General features: G+C 36.7%; 1 protein-coding gene and 1 long non-coding RNA gene across 3 annotated transcripts in view; one reads left to right on the top strand and one right to left on the bottom strand.

Moving 5' to 3' along the window:
* NFATC3 (nuclear factor of activated T cells 3) overlaps positions 1-22,524 on the top strand; it is a 77,529-nt gene that overhangs the window by 43,049 nt on the left and 11,956 nt on the right. Inside the window, exons 4-10 of one of the 2 annotated variants that reach the window (XM_063334291.1) lie at positions 3,833-4,032; positions 5,240-5,412; positions 6,147-6,287; positions 8,659-8,714; positions 9,366-9,492; positions 11,308-12,360; positions 21,168-21,269. In XM_063334291.1, the coding sequence (XP_063190361.1) occupies positions 3,833-4,032; positions 5,240-5,412; positions 6,147-6,287; positions 8,659-8,714; positions 9,366-9,492; positions 11,308-12,360; positions 21,168-21,269 (1,852 nt within the window). The remainder of the gene's footprint in view (positions 1-3,832; positions 4,033-5,239; positions 5,413-6,146; positions 6,288-8,658; positions 8,715-9,365; positions 9,493-11,307; positions 12,361-21,167; positions 21,270-22,524) is intronic. The other variant, XM_063334292.1, reaches the window with a different exon arrangement.
* LOC134515386 (uncharacterized) overlaps positions 13,757-22,524 on the bottom strand; it is a 37,991-nt gene continuing 29,223 nt past the window's right edge. The window contains exons 2-4 of the long non-coding RNA XR_010070962.1: positions 17,248-17,315; positions 14,268-14,348; positions 13,757-13,890 (exon numbers count right to left, since the gene is read on the bottom strand). This is a non-coding gene — a long non-coding RNA (uncharacterized LOC134515386). The remainder of the gene's footprint in view (positions 13,891-14,267; positions 14,349-17,247; positions 17,316-22,524) is intronic.

The raw sequence follows: 22,524 nt of genomic DNA, 5'->3' as shown, positions 1-22,524 counted from the left end.
TTTAATTGAATATATAAACCAGAAGCAAAGTGACTAAAGGTGATAGTACGGTGTGGGCTCTGATTGTGGGGGTTTTATTATTTCTTCTGAAGCTGAAGGAACGTAATTTCAAATTTCTACTTTGGTACAGCTAATGTAGTCAACAAGCACACCAGCTTGTATCACAAGACCATCATACAGAAAATGCATTTGATAATCTGTTGATACAGAACTAATCTGTTGGTGGGGTGGCATTTTTTTTCCCCACCACTTCCCCCTCCCACAGCATTCTTTGCAGAATCTGGGTGAGCTTTGCTCAAGAATAATGGAAGCAAAACTAGCATTAGACACGGCTTTGAGCAATTTAAATGTAGTGTATGGCCATAGAGTCGCATAGGCAATGCCATTGCACCTGCTGGCATGGGGTATATTTTGCTTCACCAAATTAAGCTCCTACTCTGTGTAGGCTTCTGTAGAGGGCATTTTCTCCAGTGCCTGTAGACAGACCAGCTTAGTTTTACAAGTATCACCCCACCCCCGCCTCTTTCTCTCTCCCTTATCACTAGTGTCTCTAGAACTGTTGTGTACATATCCATTGTTTAGGAACGGGAAGATAACTTTAATTGGAAATTAGCTTTGTCACAGTGACCCCATTTGGAAGTTATTCAAATTTTTGAATAGGTCTGGCTTGTAACTTATATAATTCTCAGTATTAGAGTGAACACATTTAACAAACGTCACATTTAGGCTGTATTCCATTGTCTTGAGATTTAATTTTAACTCTGAGGAAAATGGATGGGGGAGACACAGTGCTGAGAACTTGGGACAAGACGGCTGCTGTAAATGCAGAACTAATACATGTCCTTAAATTTTCTTTAAACTCCTAAAATAATTCAGACTCATAGAAAATGTGAAAATATCAATTTAGTATTTAAAAAAAATTTTTTTTGAAAGATGTTGGAGTCCTGCATCAAGTAGAAAAAGGAAGCTATGGGTTTATGTGTTTGATTGATGTAAGTGTCCCTGTGCTGCACTATCAACATGACAATAACTACAAGTAAAGGTTGTTGTGGTCAAGTTGTGTTCCTGTAGTTTACAGGTGACTTCTGACAGATGAAGGGAGAGAAACCTGTCAGTACGCTGATGGTCACAAGAGGTTCTTTGTCTCCACTGTAACATTTGTAGATGCTTGAATATCACATTTGTTCTCATATGAATAATCAAAGCAACTCTGATAATCTAGTCTATCTGCACTCAGTGGCTGAGGGTTTTTTTGGTTTGGTTTGTTGGGGTTTTTTTGCTGGATTTAGCTCTGTTTGTACTGAGAACTCCAGGGAGAACAAAAAGATTTTACATATTTGACAGAACAAAAGCCTGCAAATAACACACACACATATATATATAAAAATGCAAATAAATGACATCATACACGAAATGAGTTGGAAATATGGGAATTATAGGATAGGACATTGTATTTGGTAAAAGCTGCCATGGCTTTTAAAGATTACTTGGCTTTTTGTGGCAGATACTTTTCCCTCGTTATAATGAGGGTCCTGAAGTGTTAAGGATTGTTAAACCCATGAGGAGATGTGCCTTTTTGATTTAAGGTTATTAAGTCATTTTGTTCTGCTTGCCTGTGCATGGATGAATTCTCGGTGGTAGCTGAAATCATGTGGGAAGACAGATGAGAATTCACTGAGTTTAAGGACAGAAACCAGTCTGCACAACCTCGTTTGTAGTCTATGTACAATGCAGTGCAAATGTCGTTTCCATTTTATGGTAACAGTTGAACAGGATTGGCCTCTTAAAGTCTGGAGAGATGTACATCTCCCAAGAAAGGTACAAGGAGATTTGAGGACAACAGAATTCAGAATTCTTTGTCTACATGAAAAGCAGCACAGTCTCCTTACTGCAGTAATCGTCTAGAGATCTCCTAGCCCAGCAAAGCAACAGAAGCAGTAATTCTGAACTGTTTCCTTCCTTTCCTCTCCATTCACCAAAAGCAGCATGGGCATTTTCTCTGAGAGCAGTCTCATAATGCTGTGATGGTAACAAATAATGTATTCTGTCTATCAAGCTTTTGTGTCAGCTGCTCGAGATCTGTATGTTATTGCTCAATGGCAGTTACATGCTGTAGCTTGTCTGGAGATTTTTATCTGCTGTATGTCCTAGGAATTATTTTAGATTTTTGTGTGTGTGTGTGTGCGCGCGCGCTGGATATGAAGAGGTAAAGAATAAGCCTCAGTTGTTGTTTTGGGTTTAGTCGAGTAAGCTTGGTTTTATTTGTGTTAGGTGGTCTAGATTTTGGCTGTTCTGTTTCTCCCTCATGTTTAAGCTCATTGGGTAAATGGGAAGAACACAAAGTAAAATTAATTGAAAGGAAATATGATGGTGCTGTTGTATCTAGATGGATCAATTAATGAGTATTACATCTTGGACAAAAGCATTCATGTAAGGCTGAAAGCTTTGAGAACAGCTCTTTAAAGTTCCAGACTTCTGTTGGAAACCAAATTTCTGTTGTTGATTGAGCAAGCTCTCATAAAAGTGCTGTCATAGCCATAGCTGCGTTCGTTTGGTGTACATGAAACTTGGTGTCAATAGTAGTGCGCCAAGATAGAAAGACAGAAGCAACCTACAGTGGGGCTTCTGATTGCTGGGTGCGGGGGTGCTTTGGTTTTTTGTACTGCTGACTACTGGTGTTAAATTACTCTTGTAAGTAGGTTAAATTGACATGGTTTTGTTTGGTTTTTAAGTGTTAGCTCTGTAAAGAGCTTGGACGATATTGTTGTGTGACCAAATAACTCTCCCTAGAGACAAAAATATTGACATGATAAAACCACATTTAAAGAATGACTGTCTGGCCCTCCCTCCGGTTTGAGTATAAGTTGAAGTTGATATCAAAGTTGATGAAATGTAAATTTGCTGCATTGCTTTTTAGAAACTATAGAACTTGCAGTGTGCAAGTTCCAATTGCAGGAAGGTGAAGTAAACTTCATGGATTTATAAGAGATATTTTATAGGCTTTGGATTTAAAATTGCAGTGGCTAAAGGAAACTTGTGTGTTATTATTGGTTAAATTTGTTTCCTTAAATCTTCTGTATAATATATTACTATCATTAAACTAGCTTTTTCTTTTAGAGTGGGGGTTTTATTTTTTTTTCTGATGTTTCAGTGTGTTTTGTGCCTAGAATTACTACTGTTAGCTCAAGCAACAGGTTATTTTATGACAACTGAGTGTATTGGTTGTTGGCCTTACATATGAGAAAAGGAAAGATGCGTGAATTAACATTTATCACATTTTGGTTTTTAAAATGTTTTCTATGACAAAAATAAATCTTACTTGATTTTCTAGCTATGAATTAAATTTTCTTTGTCCTAACATAATACATTTGCATTCACAAAACCTCTTAAGCTTAATAAAACTTACTATTGCATTCCACAGAGGAAAAACTAAGCTTTAAAAGATTTTTAGTATTTCTAGAAACTAGGTGTATATTAGTAAAATTGATAATTTGGCTTTGATTAAAAACAGTATCAGAAACGCGTCTATAACATAGCATAGCTTTGCTGTAGAAATTCTGTATCTAAAACAATCTTTTCTTTTTGAGAGATTAAAAAGTAATAAAGATATTTTGATATCTCTTTATTCTGGTAAATGTTGTCGCTGGTACTGGTATTGGGGAGCAGATACCTATACTCAGTTTTCCAATTTCTGAAGAGATTGAAGAAGTTTGTAATTAAATACTACCCTTTGACTCTTAAGTCTTTGTACTAGTTGTGTATTTATATTATGCACATGCAAATGCAGTAAAAGTCAACTAATATTTTACAATTGCATGTATTTTTTCATCAGCTCCTGGGCTACAGCGAGAAGCCAGTAAACTTGCAAATGTTCATCGGAACAGCAGACGATCGCTACTTAAGACCTCATGCGTTCTACCAGGTGCACCGGATCACTGGAAAAACGGTTGCAACAGCTAGTCAAGAGATAATAATTGCCAGCACAAAAGTTTTGGAAATACCACTTCTTCCTGAAAATAATATGTCAGCCAGGTACATCACAGCAGAAATTAGCTGTTCAGTTGCTATGTGTCTTTTTTTTTTTTTTTCCTCATTTGTGCAAAGGTGAAAGAAAACTCTTGTCAAATAACATATTTTCCACAAATAAGGCTCATGATTAAGGTAGACACATCTCTTTAAACAGGCCAATGTTTTGGTAGTCAGAAGTAAAGGAATAGAGAGACAGTGCAGCCCATAAGATTGATGAGGAGAGCGATGAGTGTTGCTGGGCTTCTACTTCCCCAGACAATCCATACACATGGATGACTCCACACTTGTAGAATTGCATGTGGGTTATTGGCCAGTAGAGTTTTTGTTTGATTTTACAAAGACATAAGACTTTTTTTCTCTGAAAATACAGTCATACAGTTGTTTGTTTCTTGATTGAATGTGGTGATTTCACTTCTGGTATCTTGGTAGGGCTTTTCCTTGTTCTGATAATTTTTTTTATTTTTTAGCAGTTGCATTATTCTGGCTTTTCAGGTCTTGCTTGATAGAATGTGTTAAATAATAGTTTAATGGTTAGTTATAGCAACAATTAAACCGTTCTGTTCCATCATCTGGAGGGTCAGTTAACAGAGTAAAGCACAATTATTTCTTTATGTATCACACTTATTTCTTATCTAGACTTCTGAAGTCAGCTTAACTTTTCCTAGTTGCAGACTTCATTCTAGTTCCATTGAATGCTATGACGCCGCAATGAGGTGCAAGATAACACTCCTCACAGGTTTATGTGTACGTTACTTAATTAAAGCATGTGTGTCTCTCATGAATAATGGATACCTATGTGGAATGGTAGCTGGGATTTGATGGCTACACTTTCGTAATTCTCTACTCCCTCCTAAGGCAGAACTAAATATAGGTCTCTTGCTCCTTGTAAATGATGTTCACTATGTTAAATAACTTACTTTGAAGGTTAAACAATGTGCAAACCATGTAATCTTTTAAAGGTTCAAAAAAGAAGCAGCTAGACATTTACAAGACAAAATGTTTCAACAGTGTACTTGCTGCTGGTTTTGACACTATCAGACCTTTTAATCTCAGACATTTAACATAACACGTAAAGTAGCATAACATGGGGAATAAATAGAATGCTCTTAATTCCTTAACAAAAGAAAGGCTTACAGAGTATACTTTGGCAATAGTTTGATTCATTTTCTTCCATTTCTCTTCTGACCCATCCGTCCTCACCTATCTCCAGTATCGATTGTGCTGGTATTTTGAAACTTCGCAATTCAGATATAGAGCTCCGTAAAGGAGAGACAGATATTGGAAGAAAGAATACCAGAGTGCGACTTGTGTTTCGTGTTCACATCCCACAACCTAGTGGAAAAGTCTTATCTCTGCAGACTGCTTCCATACCTGTTGAATGCTGTAAGATTACTTTAACTATATGTAATTTATACTCATGTTTTCTGCATGTGTCAGTAGTATTGTCATTCTGACAATATTTATTGTCAGAATTGTATATAACAACTGTGTGTAAAAAGCATTGTGTGTAAAGTGCTAAGTTACCAAAAATTAATGTAAAGCCCGAAGGCTTTGAGGAAAAACAATGTTTTAGCCTTTAAACCTAATACTGCAGTCACATAGCTAGCAGCTTCAGTAGTTCCTGTATATGAGCAGAGACAGCTGATATACCTCAGTGAAAATAACTGTTCATTGTGGGAAGAACTAACACCATTTCATTTACAAGAGTCTATATCGTTACTTGTTTTTATACAGTATTATCTAATAAACTGCTGAACTTCTAGAGAGGTCATTTGTTAAATGCCGGCACTAAGGAGTCAAACCATGACCTTAAACAATCTGAATTTCTCCTAGAATTCATTTTGTCTATAAAATACTAAAGTAATTTTTAAACCAGTATTCCTAAAAATTTCATTTGCTATAACAGTAGAGACTTGGCTTCTTGGTGTTTCTTTTCTATAATTATGTAATTTCAACCTAATTTCAAAAGCAAAGATAAATCATACACAAATATGATTTATATGTGTAAATAGACAGTCGTTTTAGTTTCACTCCTGATTCTTCAAGTTAGGATCATAAAAGAAATGTCACTGTGATTAAAATTATGACTAATACTTTTTCCCTTAATTTTTTTAAAGCTCAGCGATCTGCTCAAGAACTTCCTCAGATTGAGAAGTACAGCATCAATAGTTGCTCAGTAAATGGAGGCCATGAAATGGTGGTGACAGGATCCAATTTTCTTCCAGAATCCAAAATTATATTTTTTGAAAAAGGACAAGGTAAGTACTATCATGCTTTTTTTTTTTTTCTTGAAAACAAAACCAAAAACACTGCCTGAGCTCAATTTTTAGGAAGTAAGGATGTTAGGAAGTAAGGAAGAAAAAAAAATAAGTCACAAGTAGTAATCTGAAACTTCAGTTTGGGCACTGCTCTATGTGCTGGTTGGCAATTATTAATGAAATAGTACTTCTGGTTCAGGAAGACAGTTACAGGCTAACTAACTTTTGAATTGTGTGTATTTGGAAGATGCTGTTGACAGATTATATTCTCCTTCTTACTATACAAAATAGAAACGCATTATTTGGCACCGATGTCATGTTACATCTGATTTAATCATTGCATAGGAACTGACTTACTCCTAAGGTAATGAAATAAAAATTAGTTAGAAAACACTACTGATTTTTTCCATATATTTGCATAAGATTTTCTATAGAAGTTACTCTTAGGGATGCATTTTTTAAAAAGCCTCAAGATCTGGCTCAGATTTGGTGTGCAGAGTGTGCTTCAGCTGCGTCTATGCCCGATTTGCGTTTGTAAACAGGCACACGTGCATGTAGGTAAAATATTGGCAATAAGCAGCAGTACGAACAGTAGTGACCTTTTGTGGGTGTAGTAAACACCTCTGTGCTTGACAAGCCGGTCAAGTACTTAATTGCCAAGAAATCAGAAACGCTATAGTCAGTTATATTACTTTATTCTTGTTCTCTAGAATCCAAGTTCAGCCTTCTAGGCAACACTTAGTCATGGGTGAGAACTGCAGCAGGCTTATACTTGTATGTTAGCAAAGTAGAGTTAAAAATGACATTGCAGGTATGCATTTCAGTTAGGGTATGTTAAAGACATCGTGTTTCCATCATGCAGTGAAATCTATAGAAAACCTGAACTGCTTCCTACTGTGATCTCATGAAATGAAACAAATTGTTCTTTGGGAGGGTAGTACATTAATTTTTTCAGTCAAGTATATAGGAAATAGAATTCCAAAGCAAGCAAGAAACTTGCAGATTTTGGATGAATAGTTCTAAAACATCTTTCTTTAAATATAAGTACAGGTTAGAAAGCTTTTTTTTTAAATCTTCTTCCCTAAGCCCATGTTCCTCCTCTCTATCACTTTCATAATGATGCAACTCTATCAAGTAGAGAACTTAATACCAAAAAACCCCTATCAAATACTTTTAATTTTTAGTTTACTACAACCAGATATAATGAATGTTTTGCAAGTTTTCTTTCTTTTGTTTTGTATTATACACAGGTGCACATACACACACACTCAGGTACATACATACATATTACTCAAAGATGTTCAGTTACTCAGCATTCCTTCCTGGTTCTGTAGCTCTTCTAGATATACGTCCCGACCTTAGTATTTCTTACTTAAACTAAAATGCATGAAAAACAGTTGAAAATTTAGGACTAGCTGTCTTACTATATGGAGTTCCTTTTCTTCCCTAATTGTCCCATTAATATAAAGAGCATAAAATTTGAACAACTTAAATTATCATTGCTGTGACTTGAATATTGGATTTGAACTTCTGGGAAAACAGTAGCAAAAGCAGATCATTAAAAATCAAAGTTTGCAACCAAGTTCAATTCTTCTACACCTTATTTTTTCCTTAAATATTTAAGTAAAAGAGTTGGGGGGGGGTTTATTAGCAAATAGTAAGTAAGTAAGTGGGGGTTTATGTAATAATGTATTTTGACACACAAGTTGAACGCCTTTTAAAGTACTGCTGTAGACAATAATAGGTTCCCAGATAACCTCTACAAAACACAGTAACAGAGAGAAGCAAGTGTTAGATGAAGGATAGTGGGTTATCCAGGTCAGAGCAGAGGGAGGTTCACCAAGGTGATCTCCTTCCCTCGCAACAAAGACAACTTCCCCATATTTGAACTACGGGGCCTTTCGGTTCAGGGGAGGGTGTTTGTAACCTGTGAGTATGTGCATGAAGATATGGCATATGTTAACTCTCCCATGGTGACTTACAGGTTAAGTCCTCAGCATGTTTGTTTGAATAATCAATCACAAGTGTTAGGAGTAATTTAACTACCTTTAAAAAATGGTCCCTCTGTACATACACTTACAGTACACACTGCCTCCTCTGGAACTGAATCTAACTGTATGTATTCAGGAGGTTGATAAAATGCAGAATCTTGCACAACATTCAACTTACGGACGACGTCTGGAGTGTTGAAACTTCCTAAAGCATCTCTAAGCTTTACACTTCGTTTACAGTATAGCTCTGTAAGTTGAATGGCCTCTTTATGACTGAAAATAAATGCCGTTTTATATTAAGTGTTTATGTATTTTTAAGATGATGTGTTTAAGTGTTTTAGAAAATGCTTTTTGCTTGAATTGTAAATTTCTCTCAACAGATGGACGACCTCAGTGGGAGGTAGAAGGGAAGATAATCAGGGAAAAGTGTCAAGGGGTGAGAAACACTTTTTCTGACTTTAGAAAGCTTTCTGTTTTAAAATGAGAAGCTAGACATCTTCATTGTTGTTCTGAAATTTGGACTTCATTCAGTAAAATAAGTAGATCATTGGCTGATTCAGACAGACAGCTGGAGGCTTCTAAATTGGCTTAATACTATAAAGTAGCCATTAAGATGATGCTCTGAAGGAACTGAAAATAGTATGCTGCTTGTGAAAGCAATGAAAAAGTAAATTGAAAATAGAAAACTGGAGATAGTTTTGCTAAGTTGAGAAATAATTTCCAGTACATTAAAATTTTTCTTAGAAGCTTAATAATCCAAAATATAGTTCTTTGACTACTAGAGGGTGTTTTTATGCTCTTGCAGATAAACCAAGCATCCTTTAGATGATATGTCTGTTTAATTAAAAAGCATTACCTTCAGAACATTTGTGTTTAAAAAAAAAAAAAGAAAAAAGTCTCCAAAGAAAAGAAAAGTGTGCTTATAGTACTTTCTTTTGCTATGTAATATGCATAAACTTGAAGGTTACCAATTTCAAAATATCAGTTTGCTCTAATTTTTCCAGAAGTGGTTTAGGTTTTTTCTGTAATTAGGAGTATATTCAGTTGCACTTGTTATGTAAACTTTTTTGTTTCAATTTTCATATAGGCAAACATCATACTTGAAGTTCCTCCATACCATAACAAAACCATTACAGCTGCAGTTCAGGTGCAGTTTTATCTCTGCAATGGCAAGAGGAAAAAAAGCCAGTCTCAACGTTTTACTTATACACCAGGTATTAAATCAAAAAGTCAAAAAGTTGCATTTTATTTTGTTTTTTAAAGCAGACATTTGAAAGTAATTCAGACAGTCTTGTACCTTTGACAGGTAGATAAAGAGTAGCTTTAACTTGTTTGTAAAATAACTTAAGTTTGTCTAATGAAAATGCTGAAGTTTAGAGTAATAAGCTATGATTACAGCTAGATATTTCTTTGTTACATGTTTTACAGAATAATTTGCATTCTACCTTTCTTTGAGAATGATTGTGATTCTCAGAAGCTGATCTTCTAAATAACCCTAATAATGACATGGAAGATAGTGAGATCATAGAAGAACACGTTTTATGCATTTCCCCACCTCAAATGTCAAAAAAGGCGCAGGTTTAGATACGAGAAAGATAAAAAAAAAAAAATGTCCCTCCCCCCGCCCCACACCCACACATTGCAGAGTGAAAATAGTTTGTAATTTAGCTAGAAGTGAAAACTGTACAGTTAACTGTAGTTAAAACGTCTCAGTCCCTTCCATTTGGTATGAGGAAGTGGTTACTACTAGATATGCAATGCCTACTACTTTGCCTGCCGCTTATTTCTTTTCTGTTAAGAAATTTGTACCCATTTAGAATAGTCAGATTTCACAAGGTACCAGTGATGGCACTAGACCCTTTAGTACTGTTTGGGGGACTTGAAGTCAAGTCTCTGAAGGAGTCTTTAAAGTCAGATATGGATATTAATATAAACTTCTTAACGCTAATGTGTATGCTGACAAAGCCAACTACCATTAGTTTATACTATTTAAAGTAAGTTTTGTTCACTTGTGCTCTAAAATTACTTACTTCATACCTTCATGTGCAATTTAAGCAATGTTACCTAGTTATTTGGTACACTTAAGTATACATTAATTGTGTTACCAGATTTATGTGGGAGTTTTCAACCATTCTTAAGAATATCAGCTCCTAAGATAGTTAACAAGACACATTTAAAAACTATATTTTTGTTTGAAAAATCCATATTTAAATTATTTAAATATGGTATGAAGTAACGACATGGCTTAAAAAAGAAGCAAATTTAATTGTAACTGCAGCAGTTATTGCACAGACATTTTAAAATCTATTTTATCTATAAATATATGTAACAGTTTCTTTAACAGTGTATTGTATAAAGTAGTAATTAAGCAGTTAAAAAGTATTAGCGTTTTTCTACCAATTGTACTTAAAATCAGTATCTTTTCATGAGCCTACCAGCAGCTTAAAAAATAATCCTGTAACAAAGCGTGTCAATTTGTAACAATTGTTAGCATCATTGAAACTGGGGCATATGCTGAAAGAGTTGCTCTAATTAAAACAACACTCACTACGCAAAACTAGTCTAACTAACTGTGTTGCCAAAGTTCAGCTGTCATCTTGACCAGAGGCTGAGGAAAGTTGGAAGCCAGCTAAAATATTCATTGCCCTTTTCCTAGTGCCCGATACTGAACTCTTGTCAGCCCACTTTCAGTGGAGCCCAGCAGCAGCCCTTGACCCCCACCCCTCTGCTGAGCTGTATGTGCTGGACTTTTCTCTGGCTGGGTTGCAAATGTCTTTAAAAACATACATTGCATAGGAGGGTATTTTAGAAGGGAAGATAGCTGCCGTTGACTAAATGCAAGGAGAATTCTGGCTTTTAAGGGCTAATACAGCAGACGTAAAGTATAAAAAGAATGAAAGCAGAGCAAAAGAAGGAGAATTAGAACAAGGACATTAACAATACTGTTGTGGCTGTTAAACAGCAATTAGTGTGTATTTATCACAGTCTACAAATGGGTTGGAATTGTAATAGTGTTTTACTTTTTCTAGTTATAATGAAGCAAGAGCACAGAGATGAGGTGGATTTGTCTGCTGTTCCATCTTTGGCCCTGCCTCACACAAGCAATGTCCAGGGCCTGCATTCCATCCGAACTCAATTGCCTTCACCAGAGCAAGGGCACCCGCATGACAATTTACTGTCGACATCGCCCAGGAGCCTTGTGTGTCCAGTTCAACCACCGTACACAGCAATGGTGACCTCGGCAGTATCCCATCTCCCACATATGCAAGGTAGAAACCTTAGTCCGAGTGAAGAGTGTCATGTTTTGCCTCCTGCTGTGGTTCAGTCTTTTCAGGTAACATCAGCACCTCCTGTGAGACCTTCTTACCAGCCTATGCAGTCCAACGATGTATACAATGGACAGTCTGGTCTTCCTATGAACTCTGCCTCCAGCCAAGGATTTGATACTATTTCATTTCAGCAAGACACAGCTATACCTCATTTGATAAATCTTAGCTGCCAAGCTTTACCACCAATGCAGTTTCATTCTTCAAATCCAGGTTCTGTGTCAACATCGAGTACGGCAGGGCACCCGCTAGCACACCCAGGTCATTCAGGACAGTCGTCTTCTCACGTACCGTCAATGGGATACCACTGCCCAAGCGCTGGGCAGGGCTCCATCCCTTCTGCAATGAGTCGGTCCCTTGGGCAGTCTTCTCCCCAGCTGCAGCAAGTCACATACCATTCTACAAATCCAGCATCTGCTTCATCCCCATCCCCAACAGCTTCCCACCCTTTGGTCCATTCACCGCTGTCTGGACCTTCTTCCCCCCAGCTACAACCTATGCCTTATCAATCTCCTAGCTCAGGACCTGCCTCATCTCCCCCACCATCCACTGCAAGTCACTCGGGACAGCACTCCCCTCAAGCTCATAGTCCAGCCTTGGGAGGCCTTAATGCGGCATCATCCCTAGTACACCACAGCGTATGCGATTCATCTCCGTTCTCACCAGATGGGGCAGCTATTAACATTAAACCAGAACCCGAAGATCGAGAATTGAATTTTCAAACAATAGGACTACAAGACATCACACTAGATGATGGTAAGTGGATACAATATTTTAATACTGGGATATAATCTGCATTAAACTACAAAGTGGGTGAGGGAGGGTTGTGTTGTTTTGTTTAGAACACGCTCCTCTTCGCAGAAGTAAATTAGTATCATCAAAATGGACTCGTATTTTTGTGTCCAAAACAACGGCTTATTTAAAACTAATTATAACTAAAAATTTACGGCTGCTATCAAGTTCAAGTACTTTAGTCTAATTTGTCCCTAGACTTTGTTTTGGCCATAAAACAGTACTTGAGGATTAACTTCTACAGATTGACACCTTATATACAAGGAATTAATTTGAAGCCATTTCTGATTGTCTTGTTGGTATATTTCAGTGAAAGCTGTAGTAATATATCTAAGTTGCATAAATGTAGTTTGGAGTCTTGTTTCTTGGAGTTGTCCCAGTTTTGAAGGGCAGGCTAGTTTTTTGAAGATATATCACATGCATTTTGGCACTGCCTTAGTCTCTTCACAGGCATTCTGTAGATATGCTGTCATCATTCAGCACCTCTTCTCACAGTAGCTGTTTGCTTTCTCCTTACCACTCTGGCTACCTTTTTGAGAAATTCACTTGTTTAACATAAACAGAACAAGGACACTCTAGTGATAAAGGCCAGGCTATAAAGTTCTCTAAATACATGGACAGTGTTAATTTACAAAACTTGTCCAAGAAAGTGAAAAGAAAGAGATATCAGATCCTAAACGACTATTGGAGGTAGAGATGTAAAGCAATTTAAAGAATATCATGTTAATAAGACGGGAAGAACAGAAGGCCTGGCCTTAAACAGTACAAAAAAGGCATTTGATATTGATGGTGGGAATCTTACTAGTATCTCTTTTCCACAGTAGCCTTAAATATTGTGGGGTTTTGCGGAATTCTTTTATCATCTCTAGTAATTATTTGTTTGTATCAGCAGCAGTGTAAAGACTTAAGTGTAGGCCTATCTGCTAAATATCCATGGCAGTCCCAGTTCCTTGCATAAATGGAGCTTTGCTATTGTTACCTCCAGTCACTACTAAGACAATTTAATAAGAAATGCCTTTAAAGACACAGCATACTAGGCAGAGAAACTGATGATATAAGTGGGCTTTCAGTTAAATGGCCACCCTAATTAAAGCACTCTTTTTAGAAATACTGTTTATCAATCAACTTACCGTTATTTAGAAAGGAAGGAAGAGACTGATTCTATCAAGGACTTGCTTACGGGAGGAGAGCACGGCTCTGAAACAGAACGCAACAACAAAAAAAATAGCATTTTCTACTTCTGTACTAGAGGAGTGAGAAACAAATCTAACGTTTCAAGAATTGTCATGTTAGAACCTACCTTTTTCTCGTCCTTCTTCCATCCACACCCACAAAAAAGATGTAGAAGTAAATAAAATACAATTAAATACTGTAGTTAAGCTTTTCACAATAGAAGCAGAGTGTTTACCATTTAGGAGCATCTTGGCAGTTTGTTTCTGCTTGTTTAGAAATTTCAGTGAATGCACGGTAAAAAGAACGCCAGGTTGTTTTCCCCTGTATCAGAAATATTAGTTACTTTTAGAAACTATTTCCATTGCTTAACATAGTAAAATTACTGAGTTGTTTCTCACGGTTGTGCTGACAAAGACATTGAATCACAGGAAAAGCTGCAAGAGCCACGCTTAAAGAGTTTAGAGAAGTATACATAAATCTATGTATATACATATACACATATATATCAATGTACATATGAATCAAATGGCCACAGCTTTATTAATTTCTGTTTTTAAATAAAGCTTGATATAGAAGTTTAAAGAAGGTCTAGTAACGTGCGATTAAACTATACAGTTCCTATATGGAAAATCGAATGTGGTTTTAAATGTTAAACTAGCACTTGGCAGCACCAATAGGTTTGCAGGCATAGAGATTACCTTCATTTCAGTTTCATATTACCGCCTTCCAACGATTGCTTGGGGGGTTGGGTTTGTGTTTGGGTTTTTTTTGTTTCCAATCTGCAAATACAAATCAGATGTCTGGCCTGAAACCTGCTGTTCCAAAAATCTTGAAGGGCATAGTGACAAGAAACAAGCTGCTCAGTTCTCTCAACATGAGTAAATACTTCCTCTGCTTAATCAGCTTTAAATAAAGAAGCATGTTTAGACAGGAACACTTTTTTTAAACCACAGTAATATGTTAGATACATTATAAAAAAAACAAAAAAAAAATCAAAATTTATCTTTTGTGTATAACTGAATTTTAGTTTCCGTACAAGTAGAGCTAGACACAAATAGCAAATCAGTTCTTATAACAATTAAGGAAAAAAATCCAAACATAATTATATACATAGTGATTGTTGATACAGTGTGTTCTCCCAGCTAATATATCAAACCTGAAAGCTGTATTTAGTTGGAAAATAGGTTTTTAAGGGTTACCGATTAAGGTGAATAAACCTCTCAAAATAAAACACTAAGGCAAAGCCAATTGAAAATTTTATAAATCATGTCTGGATTACTAACCTTAAATATTTAAGTCAGTAGTCTTCAAGAAAGTAAACAAAAAAACCCAAAAACCCTGACAGCATAAATAATCTTCTTTAAGTAACGTGCACTATTTCAAAATTAGCATAGTAGACCTTTTCTTTGCCAAGAAAATAACATTTAAGAAATTTTAACAAAATTCCTAAAAGTAAATCTTACTGCCTCTTCAGCCAACACTCAGGCTTTTCTTCAAAGCACACACAAAAACACCCACAAAAAAATCTACTACTTAATACAGAACTACAAAGCTGCTTCATCCGTAGGCACTCAAGCCAAGAGCATCTGGATTTGTCTTGATTCAGCATCTCCTGGAAGGTGTAACACATCTGGATTCACCATTTATAGCTTCTCTGTGAAGTCAAATATGCTTGCCAGGGACCAGAACGGAGTATCTTTCTAAATTTTGTTGTATTCCTTTGCCCTTTCCCAGTCAGAGCAAGCTGGGCTCTGCTCAGACCATTAACGAAAAAAGATCACATGATTTAAAGGCAGATCCTCTACATGGCTGGTTGCAGAAAGTGCACTTCCACCCACCCACCCCCCTTTTCTTTTTTCCTGTGGAAGTTTGTGTGGCTCTTTGTTTTCTTGGTTTTCAACAGGATCTGATTGATGTCTTTAGGCTTTTCTAATCACCACTTTGAATTTGCTCTTTTTTTGTCTTCGCTTCTTCCCAATCCTTGCTTCCTACAGGAAAGACTTTCTAATTCACTTGAAGAAACAAGGGATCAAAATGCACGAGGACACCTAGATATGAAACTCAAATGATATTACAGGAAAGATTTCAAACATAACACAATTTCAAAGTAATTTGTACTGTATGCTACTCTGTAAAAGGTGTTCTGAAAAGCAGTGCTCTCTTTTGCTTAGGTCTTTACAATAGTCACATCTGCACAAGCTGGTAAACTTTTGGACTGGAACTACGTAAAAGCAGCTTCTTGCTCTTTATTTGTCCCCTCTGCTTTTCCTCCCCCCACCCCAGTATGTTGGGCCTTCTTTTTCCCCTGACATCTCTCAGCACATCTGCCCTCTGCTCAGCTCCCCGGGCTAACATTTCCCTCTAGAGACAGCCAAATATTTAGGGCTGCAAATAGGTGTAAACAGGCAACTGAAATGGCAAGAAACAGGCAGTTGGTCTTTTCTGTCTTTCCCGTATCTGTCACCCATACTGTGCTCTGTTGTATACTCATCTAAAAGCTCCTATTTCTTCCCTGCTTGAAAAAAAAGCTAGTCGAAGTTAGATTCAGTGTAGTTATATGATGAGGCCTTGTTAATTTTTTTTTTCCCAGTCTGTTTTCAAAAAAGTGTTCCTAGTGTGGTGGTTTGCCTATCCCACTGTCAAGTTTTAAATTTAAGTCTATTCAAATACTGTTGACCTAAAATTTAATCTCTTGCAGTTTGCAGTTTAGGAGTGAGTTTACCTTGGATTTCATGGCTTTCTACAGTGATGAGATTTCTAACGCGTACAACTGTATTTAACCATTTTTAAGGTGTTACGTTAGTCTGTATTCAGCAAATCAGGATGACCTTCTACTAATCCTATTACATTTTGTTACTCATTGCATCTCCATTACATAAAGCTGGAGATTAGAAAGTCCAGTACGTGGATTTATTATAAATCATAACTAGAAATCATCTCACCATTTTGTGTACATAAAGCAATAAGTCTGCTTTGTCAGACACATTCCATGTGGAATTCTAGGCCATTTGCATTCATTCATTTTAATAGTTCTGTGATAACTGTCTAGTTGATAAATTCTCTTGCTGGAAAGCTCAGAGACTATTCTGATCTTTGCTAGAAAATTTGTATGTCTTTACAGGTAGCTTTTTACCGTAGCTTCAGCTTCATTTCTGGAGAATCACAGTAGTAACTAATAAGAAAGTATTGGAGAATGACTGTACTTTGTATTTCTACATATATTTAAAACGTATGCATTAACAGGACATTCTTAATTAAGACAGCATCCTGCCAAACAGAGCATTGAAGGTCTACAGAACCACAAAAAATACTGAATGCTAGAGTCTAGCTTAGTATGGAGGAGCGCGACTCAAAAATCAGTCGTCTTGCAGATGCAACTCAAACTTGAGGTGTTCTTGAGATGTACATCTCAACTCAAGGGGTTTTTATAATGTCTCCTAAGCACAGAACAAAATGTTGCATCTTGCAGCATGCCTGACATAGATTAGTGTGACAAGAACTCTAGCCTACATCGTACATGGAACTCTCAGAATATTCTTGATGATAAAAGGCATTCTAAAAATTATACTAGTATAAATCGTTTAGTAAGGTTGTGTTCAAACTCCTCCTTTCTTAGTATTCTGTATATTAAATATATATTGTCAAGCAGTATTGAGATAGCAATAAAAAGCAATTTACCATTCTAGTTCTTCTCAAATCTTACGGGCTCCTGCAGTGAGATGTTGAGTAAGGTGATAAGGCAGAACCTGAAATGTATTGGAAGAGAATGGGAATCTACTGTTAGAAATAGGTAAGTGTTATGAATGGAATAGAGAAATATCCCGACTGAGCAGTAGATTAAAAGGAAAAGGTTGGAACAGCAAGGAAAGGTGAAGAAAATGTTATCCATCTGGGGCTGTCAACAGTTAAAGGATGCTATGACTGTATCTTCTAGTGGATTCATTCACTGTGTTCGTAAAATCGGTGCCAGCAGGGCGTCTATTGAGAAGCCCAGTTATAGACTGCTGGTGTGTAAAGAACTTCAGATAAATCCTCGGGTATCTATGACCAGCTAATGTATGAAACTTCCATTTGCCTCTGAGAGCCACAGAACACCTTGCAACTAATTCAAAGTAAGCTCAACTAGTTGTACCACCACAAGAAGATTCCCATTTAAGAATTAGAAGAGGTTAGAAACTTGCTTTGTGAATCCCAGTGGCATGTCAACATCATGGTGCAGGTACTCACAGTAGTAGCAGAACCGGAAGGAGTTAGGCACACCCTTGTGACACCAGCAAAAATACGCTTAGACACTTCTGCACTGCTTTCTACTGCGCAGCATGTGTCCTCCAGCTCCAAGGTTCACGCTTAACACTTACTATGTCAGACTCATCTATATTCTTCGTGCGAGAAAGGGGTAAACATGACTTAAGTGAGTTGGTTTCACTATGCTATCTAAACGCACAGTGTGACGTGACATGAACAGGGATATTTGTTACTGTACCAAATAACTGCAGTGTTCATGCTGTGACTCTGCAGGCACATTCAATCTATCTGTATAGCTATAAACATAATGTGCACAGGAAAACTATATTCCTCCTCACATTTCATACAGCCTTATTTTATCAGTTAATAATAATAAACTAAGAAAGTACTTCTTACAAGAGTTGACACTGAACCTGAAGTTACTAAAAGTAAGCCTGTCTTATGGTTTGAAATGGTAACTTGCACGGCAACGCACCATGACCTTGATAGTTTGCCATTGCAGACATGGCCTGCCGTATGACTGGTTTTGATCACAAACCAACAGAATCAGCTGGCTGCTCCACAGCAGAGAAGACAGTGTTAATTATAGCCTAGCAGCCTCTTTTTTTTTTTTTTTTTTTTTTTTTTTTTAAGGGAAAGTTGACACTGTACTACTTGCTGGTCATGTGGAGTCAAAACCAGGCTAAATATACTGTGGGGATTCTTCATGTAAAGGCACCTGAGCGTTCAATCTGGAGTTGACAAAAGAAGGCCTATATCTGAGGAAGCATGTGCTGTAGTCTGTCCATAACGTTCTTTGAGATTTACTGATCCTCATTACCGCTGTAAATACAGCAATGCACTCATCTGTCCTCTGAAACACATGAATTCCTAGGTGGATGAAGCAATACTACCAAACCTAGACTGTTGATACAATCTCCCATACAATTATATCAATCTTCATTTTGCACAGCATATTAAAAAACCCTGCTCTGTGCTACTTACTCTAGCAACACTGCAAACAATCATTCATTTGAGAATATTTTGGGGATCTACTTTTCTAAAACCAGTACATCATCTAGTTTTGGTCCTGTTACCCCCACATCCTACTTCAGTTCAGTAGTAGTAAAGGTTACACAGGCTAAACTTTTAATCACATAGTCCTACAAAAAATGAAGTTGCTTGACTCAGTTAGGAAGAGATCCTGAAAACCCAATGGTATTACTCCAGTAGAATTTTGGTCTGCCTGTATCCATACTGGAACTCCAATTTTAAGCTGACTTACTGCTTTGACCAAAATCTGGTGCAGGTAATTGAGGGGTTGAAGTTTTTCTTAACCTTTCTTTACTTAAGCGAGGAGCAAAGACTAAGAGGTGGTTCATAAAAGTATGAAACTTCGATCAGTTAAATAGATAGATCTACAGGATGTCAGTGTTCTTGATTTCTATTTCAATTTAATAGTTTTAATTTTAGCGTTATATTCTTTGTGTACAAAACACAATTTGGTTTTTACTTCCTGAAGCGATACTTTTCTCAAATGTTTATGAAATTATGAGGTAGAAAGGTATTTTTTATGCATATTTATCTGGTATCTCAAGTTCTATCTGACTTCAGCATGTGGTGAACAAAATCTTTATGCTATATTACACGCTTTAAAAGGCTGTTGCTTTATTTACTGCATTTCACAACCAACAAATACCGTGTGCCAGAGGCAATTGCATGCTTCATTGCAGAAGGTGCTGGCTGGAGACATGTTACATGTGCTACACATGACACATTTTGTCAGGGATTTCTAAGAGCAAAAACTCAATACTGTCAGCAGCTTTGTTGGGACACAGAAACACTGTATGTACAAAATTAATTGGGAAAATAGCTCAGAAGCGTATTTCTCTGCTAAAGTGACAGATAATCCATAGTGTACAGGCTATGCAGACTTTATGGTGCGGAGACAATTGCTTAAAAGACCTAATTAACTCCACTGTTCTCTCTGGAGGCTTTTTGCCAGTGTGTTTGTTGTCTGCCCCTTTGAAAGCCTAAGCTTTAAAGAGGATTGCCAGTAAAAGTTAATTTGTTTCATCCAAAAGTAGTTCCCTGACCATCTACCTGGATTTATTAGGTCTGTCTTTAAATGCCACTTTCTTGCTGGTTCTACTATATTGGTGGGAAAAGTGTTCTTTTCTTAATCTCCTATTATTTGACAGGAATTTGTCCTTCATCTACGCCTTTTCTTCAAAATGGCGTGGACATTTTTCATTGAAACACAGATAATGCTTTCCACTTCCTGTTTAAATACATGTAACTTTACACTTTAAACAATTAAGCATAAGAAGTCATCCAAAGAAGTAATTTGAACTGCTTGAATTTCAGGAGGAAGTAAGAATAGATTCTTCCATTCTCCCAGGAGTCATCCCTAAGCAGGGCTTAGAAATCATTCTGGCAAAGCAAACATGTGGCTCTATCCAGAAAGCACAAATTAGCCAGTTTCCAGAGTAATTTTGTCAGTTGTGTTAAAACCTAATTTACTAAAATCGCATCTCTCGGGCAGGAAAAAAGAAAACCACACTCAAGCCACTATACCGTTGTAAGCTCTGCAGAGTCACTAATCACAACTGAATAAACATGTGCTTGTTGGTTAAAGTAATAAATACAGTATTCTACATTCATTTTTCCTCTAGGAAAAACAGTCCAGTGGAAGACAGTTCTCTACTTCCTCCCTGGTTTCTCCCATTGCCTTGGTCTGATAGAGCCACCTATACCACAATAATACTTAGCTTTCAAACACTTCAAAACTATGCGTGGCCTGACTGCAGATCAGTACCTTGGGCAAAATACAGAGAGCCTGACAAGTAAAGGGGAAGCTAACAGCTGTTTATAGGAACAGTTTCCTTTGGTTAAAGGGTAGGAAAAATAAAAATAAAGGGTTTGTTTATTAGCGCTCTTTTGCCTACCTTGTTCAGTGGAGGTGCTGTCAAGGGGCATAAGCATTTTTAATTTGACCACAGTAAGTAAAGCAGAGTGAGAAAATTGCAGGAAGAATGTTCTAAACTAACACAAATACTAAAATGAAATTTATTTAGTATAAAATCCATGATGATACAACTAGGCAGACATCCAAAAATATTAACCGTTACCTTTATGGCTCTGGCTGCTAACTGAAAAGTAACTACATATACAAGATAAGTGATATTGGTTTTGATAGGCACTCTGATAATTTATAGTTACTTATGTCAACATATGTAGTAGTTGTGAATGAAACTGGGTATTTAAAGTTAGTGCTATTAAAAGAAAACTGAAAGTCACTTCCTGGTTGAGTGAACTGTAACTTCTTGGTTTAGTCCAGTCAGTAGTTATGTCTGTCTTCTTCTCTGACACAGACAGTTTTATCTCTGACCTGGAATACCAGCCATCAGGTTCAACAGAGAAATGGACTCAACATTCAGCACTCATGTCCAACTCCTATGTGGAAAATCTAGAGGGTGAGTCTGCTTACTGAAATGCTTCAATGTTTGAAATTGGAGCACAAAGGAAAGGGGAAAGTGTTTTAATAGTCTTAACATCTACAACTGAAAAGCGCTATGTAATACTTAAGTATTGCTATAATTGGACACCTGTGTATTCTGAAATAGTTGGAAATTCAGAAGTTGTGAACCAGGTGTACAGTCCTTCAGTAAAAACCTGCAATGAAAGTACATACAGCTGCCACAGAACTTCCTGAGTGCTGTAGGATCTAGTAAAACAATAGAAGATATGAAAATCTTAAGCCAAACATGGGCAAGGTTGTAGAGTGGCCAGATCAGTTAACTGTGAGAAATTTAAACTGTTTCTCCTTTTTTAAAAAAGATGAAGCAATGTCAATTTAAATAGATAGACTACAGTGGCATGCACTACTATCTAAGTATCAGGAATACAGATTCATAAATAGATTTCTAGCTGAATGTGCACTATAATTGGGAAAGATCGTCTGGATTTATTTTAAGATGCTTTCAGCTTTATTTCACATATAAACAAGATAATTATGCACTATGACTCTTAAATAGTAACAATATTAGAAATTGACACATGGTATATTGGTTGTGTTTGTGTTTAGACTCATTCTTCTTAAGTGTTTTTCACTTTATTACAAACATGCCTAACATGCCAAAGAACTATAATGTCCCTTTTTTTCCCCCCCAGTATATACATACACATATAACACATTTTACTTTCTCCATAGATTTTTAAAGGGGAATACCTGTAAGCAGTGATACAGTAGATTTGGGTTTGTTAACAGTAATGTAACCAAGCTGTGTGTATAGCCTTAATAAAACTCTCACACAATTAGTGTAGACAAATCACTATGTTGGTCTTTTACCATCTTTCAGACACACTGACTTAGTTCTGCTTTCCTTACATATCAAAGTGTTATTGGTAAGGTAAGTAGCTACTATTCAGAATGGCAAAACTAGGGAAAGGACTCTGTACACTTAAGTTCACATTTCTGTATCTTGAAACAGCAAATCTATTAGTAAAATACCAGTTATGGCTTCAATTATTTCTGTGTTCTAGACTATATCCTGTGCAACTCAGAATCTGGTAGGTATAGAGTTATTGTTGAAGAGCAGGAGTTCTTCAATAACCCCCCAAATACCAGTACCGTCAAGGAGAGTAATGCACAGGTCACTGTGGCACACCCCAAACTTAGAATTATGAAATGTACGCCAACAAGTCCCTTTTAAAAAGGGCACACAAACA

This window comes from Chroicocephalus ridibundus, chromosome 4, assembly GCF_963924245.1.
Source record: "Chroicocephalus ridibundus chromosome 4, bChrRid1.1, whole genome shotgun sequence".
Lineage (NCBI taxonomy): Eukaryota > Metazoa > Chordata > Aves > Charadriiformes > Laridae > Chroicocephalus > Chroicocephalus ridibundus.
The sequence above is the reverse complement of the archived record's forward strand: the minus strand, read 5'-3'. Positions and strand labels throughout refer to the sequence as shown.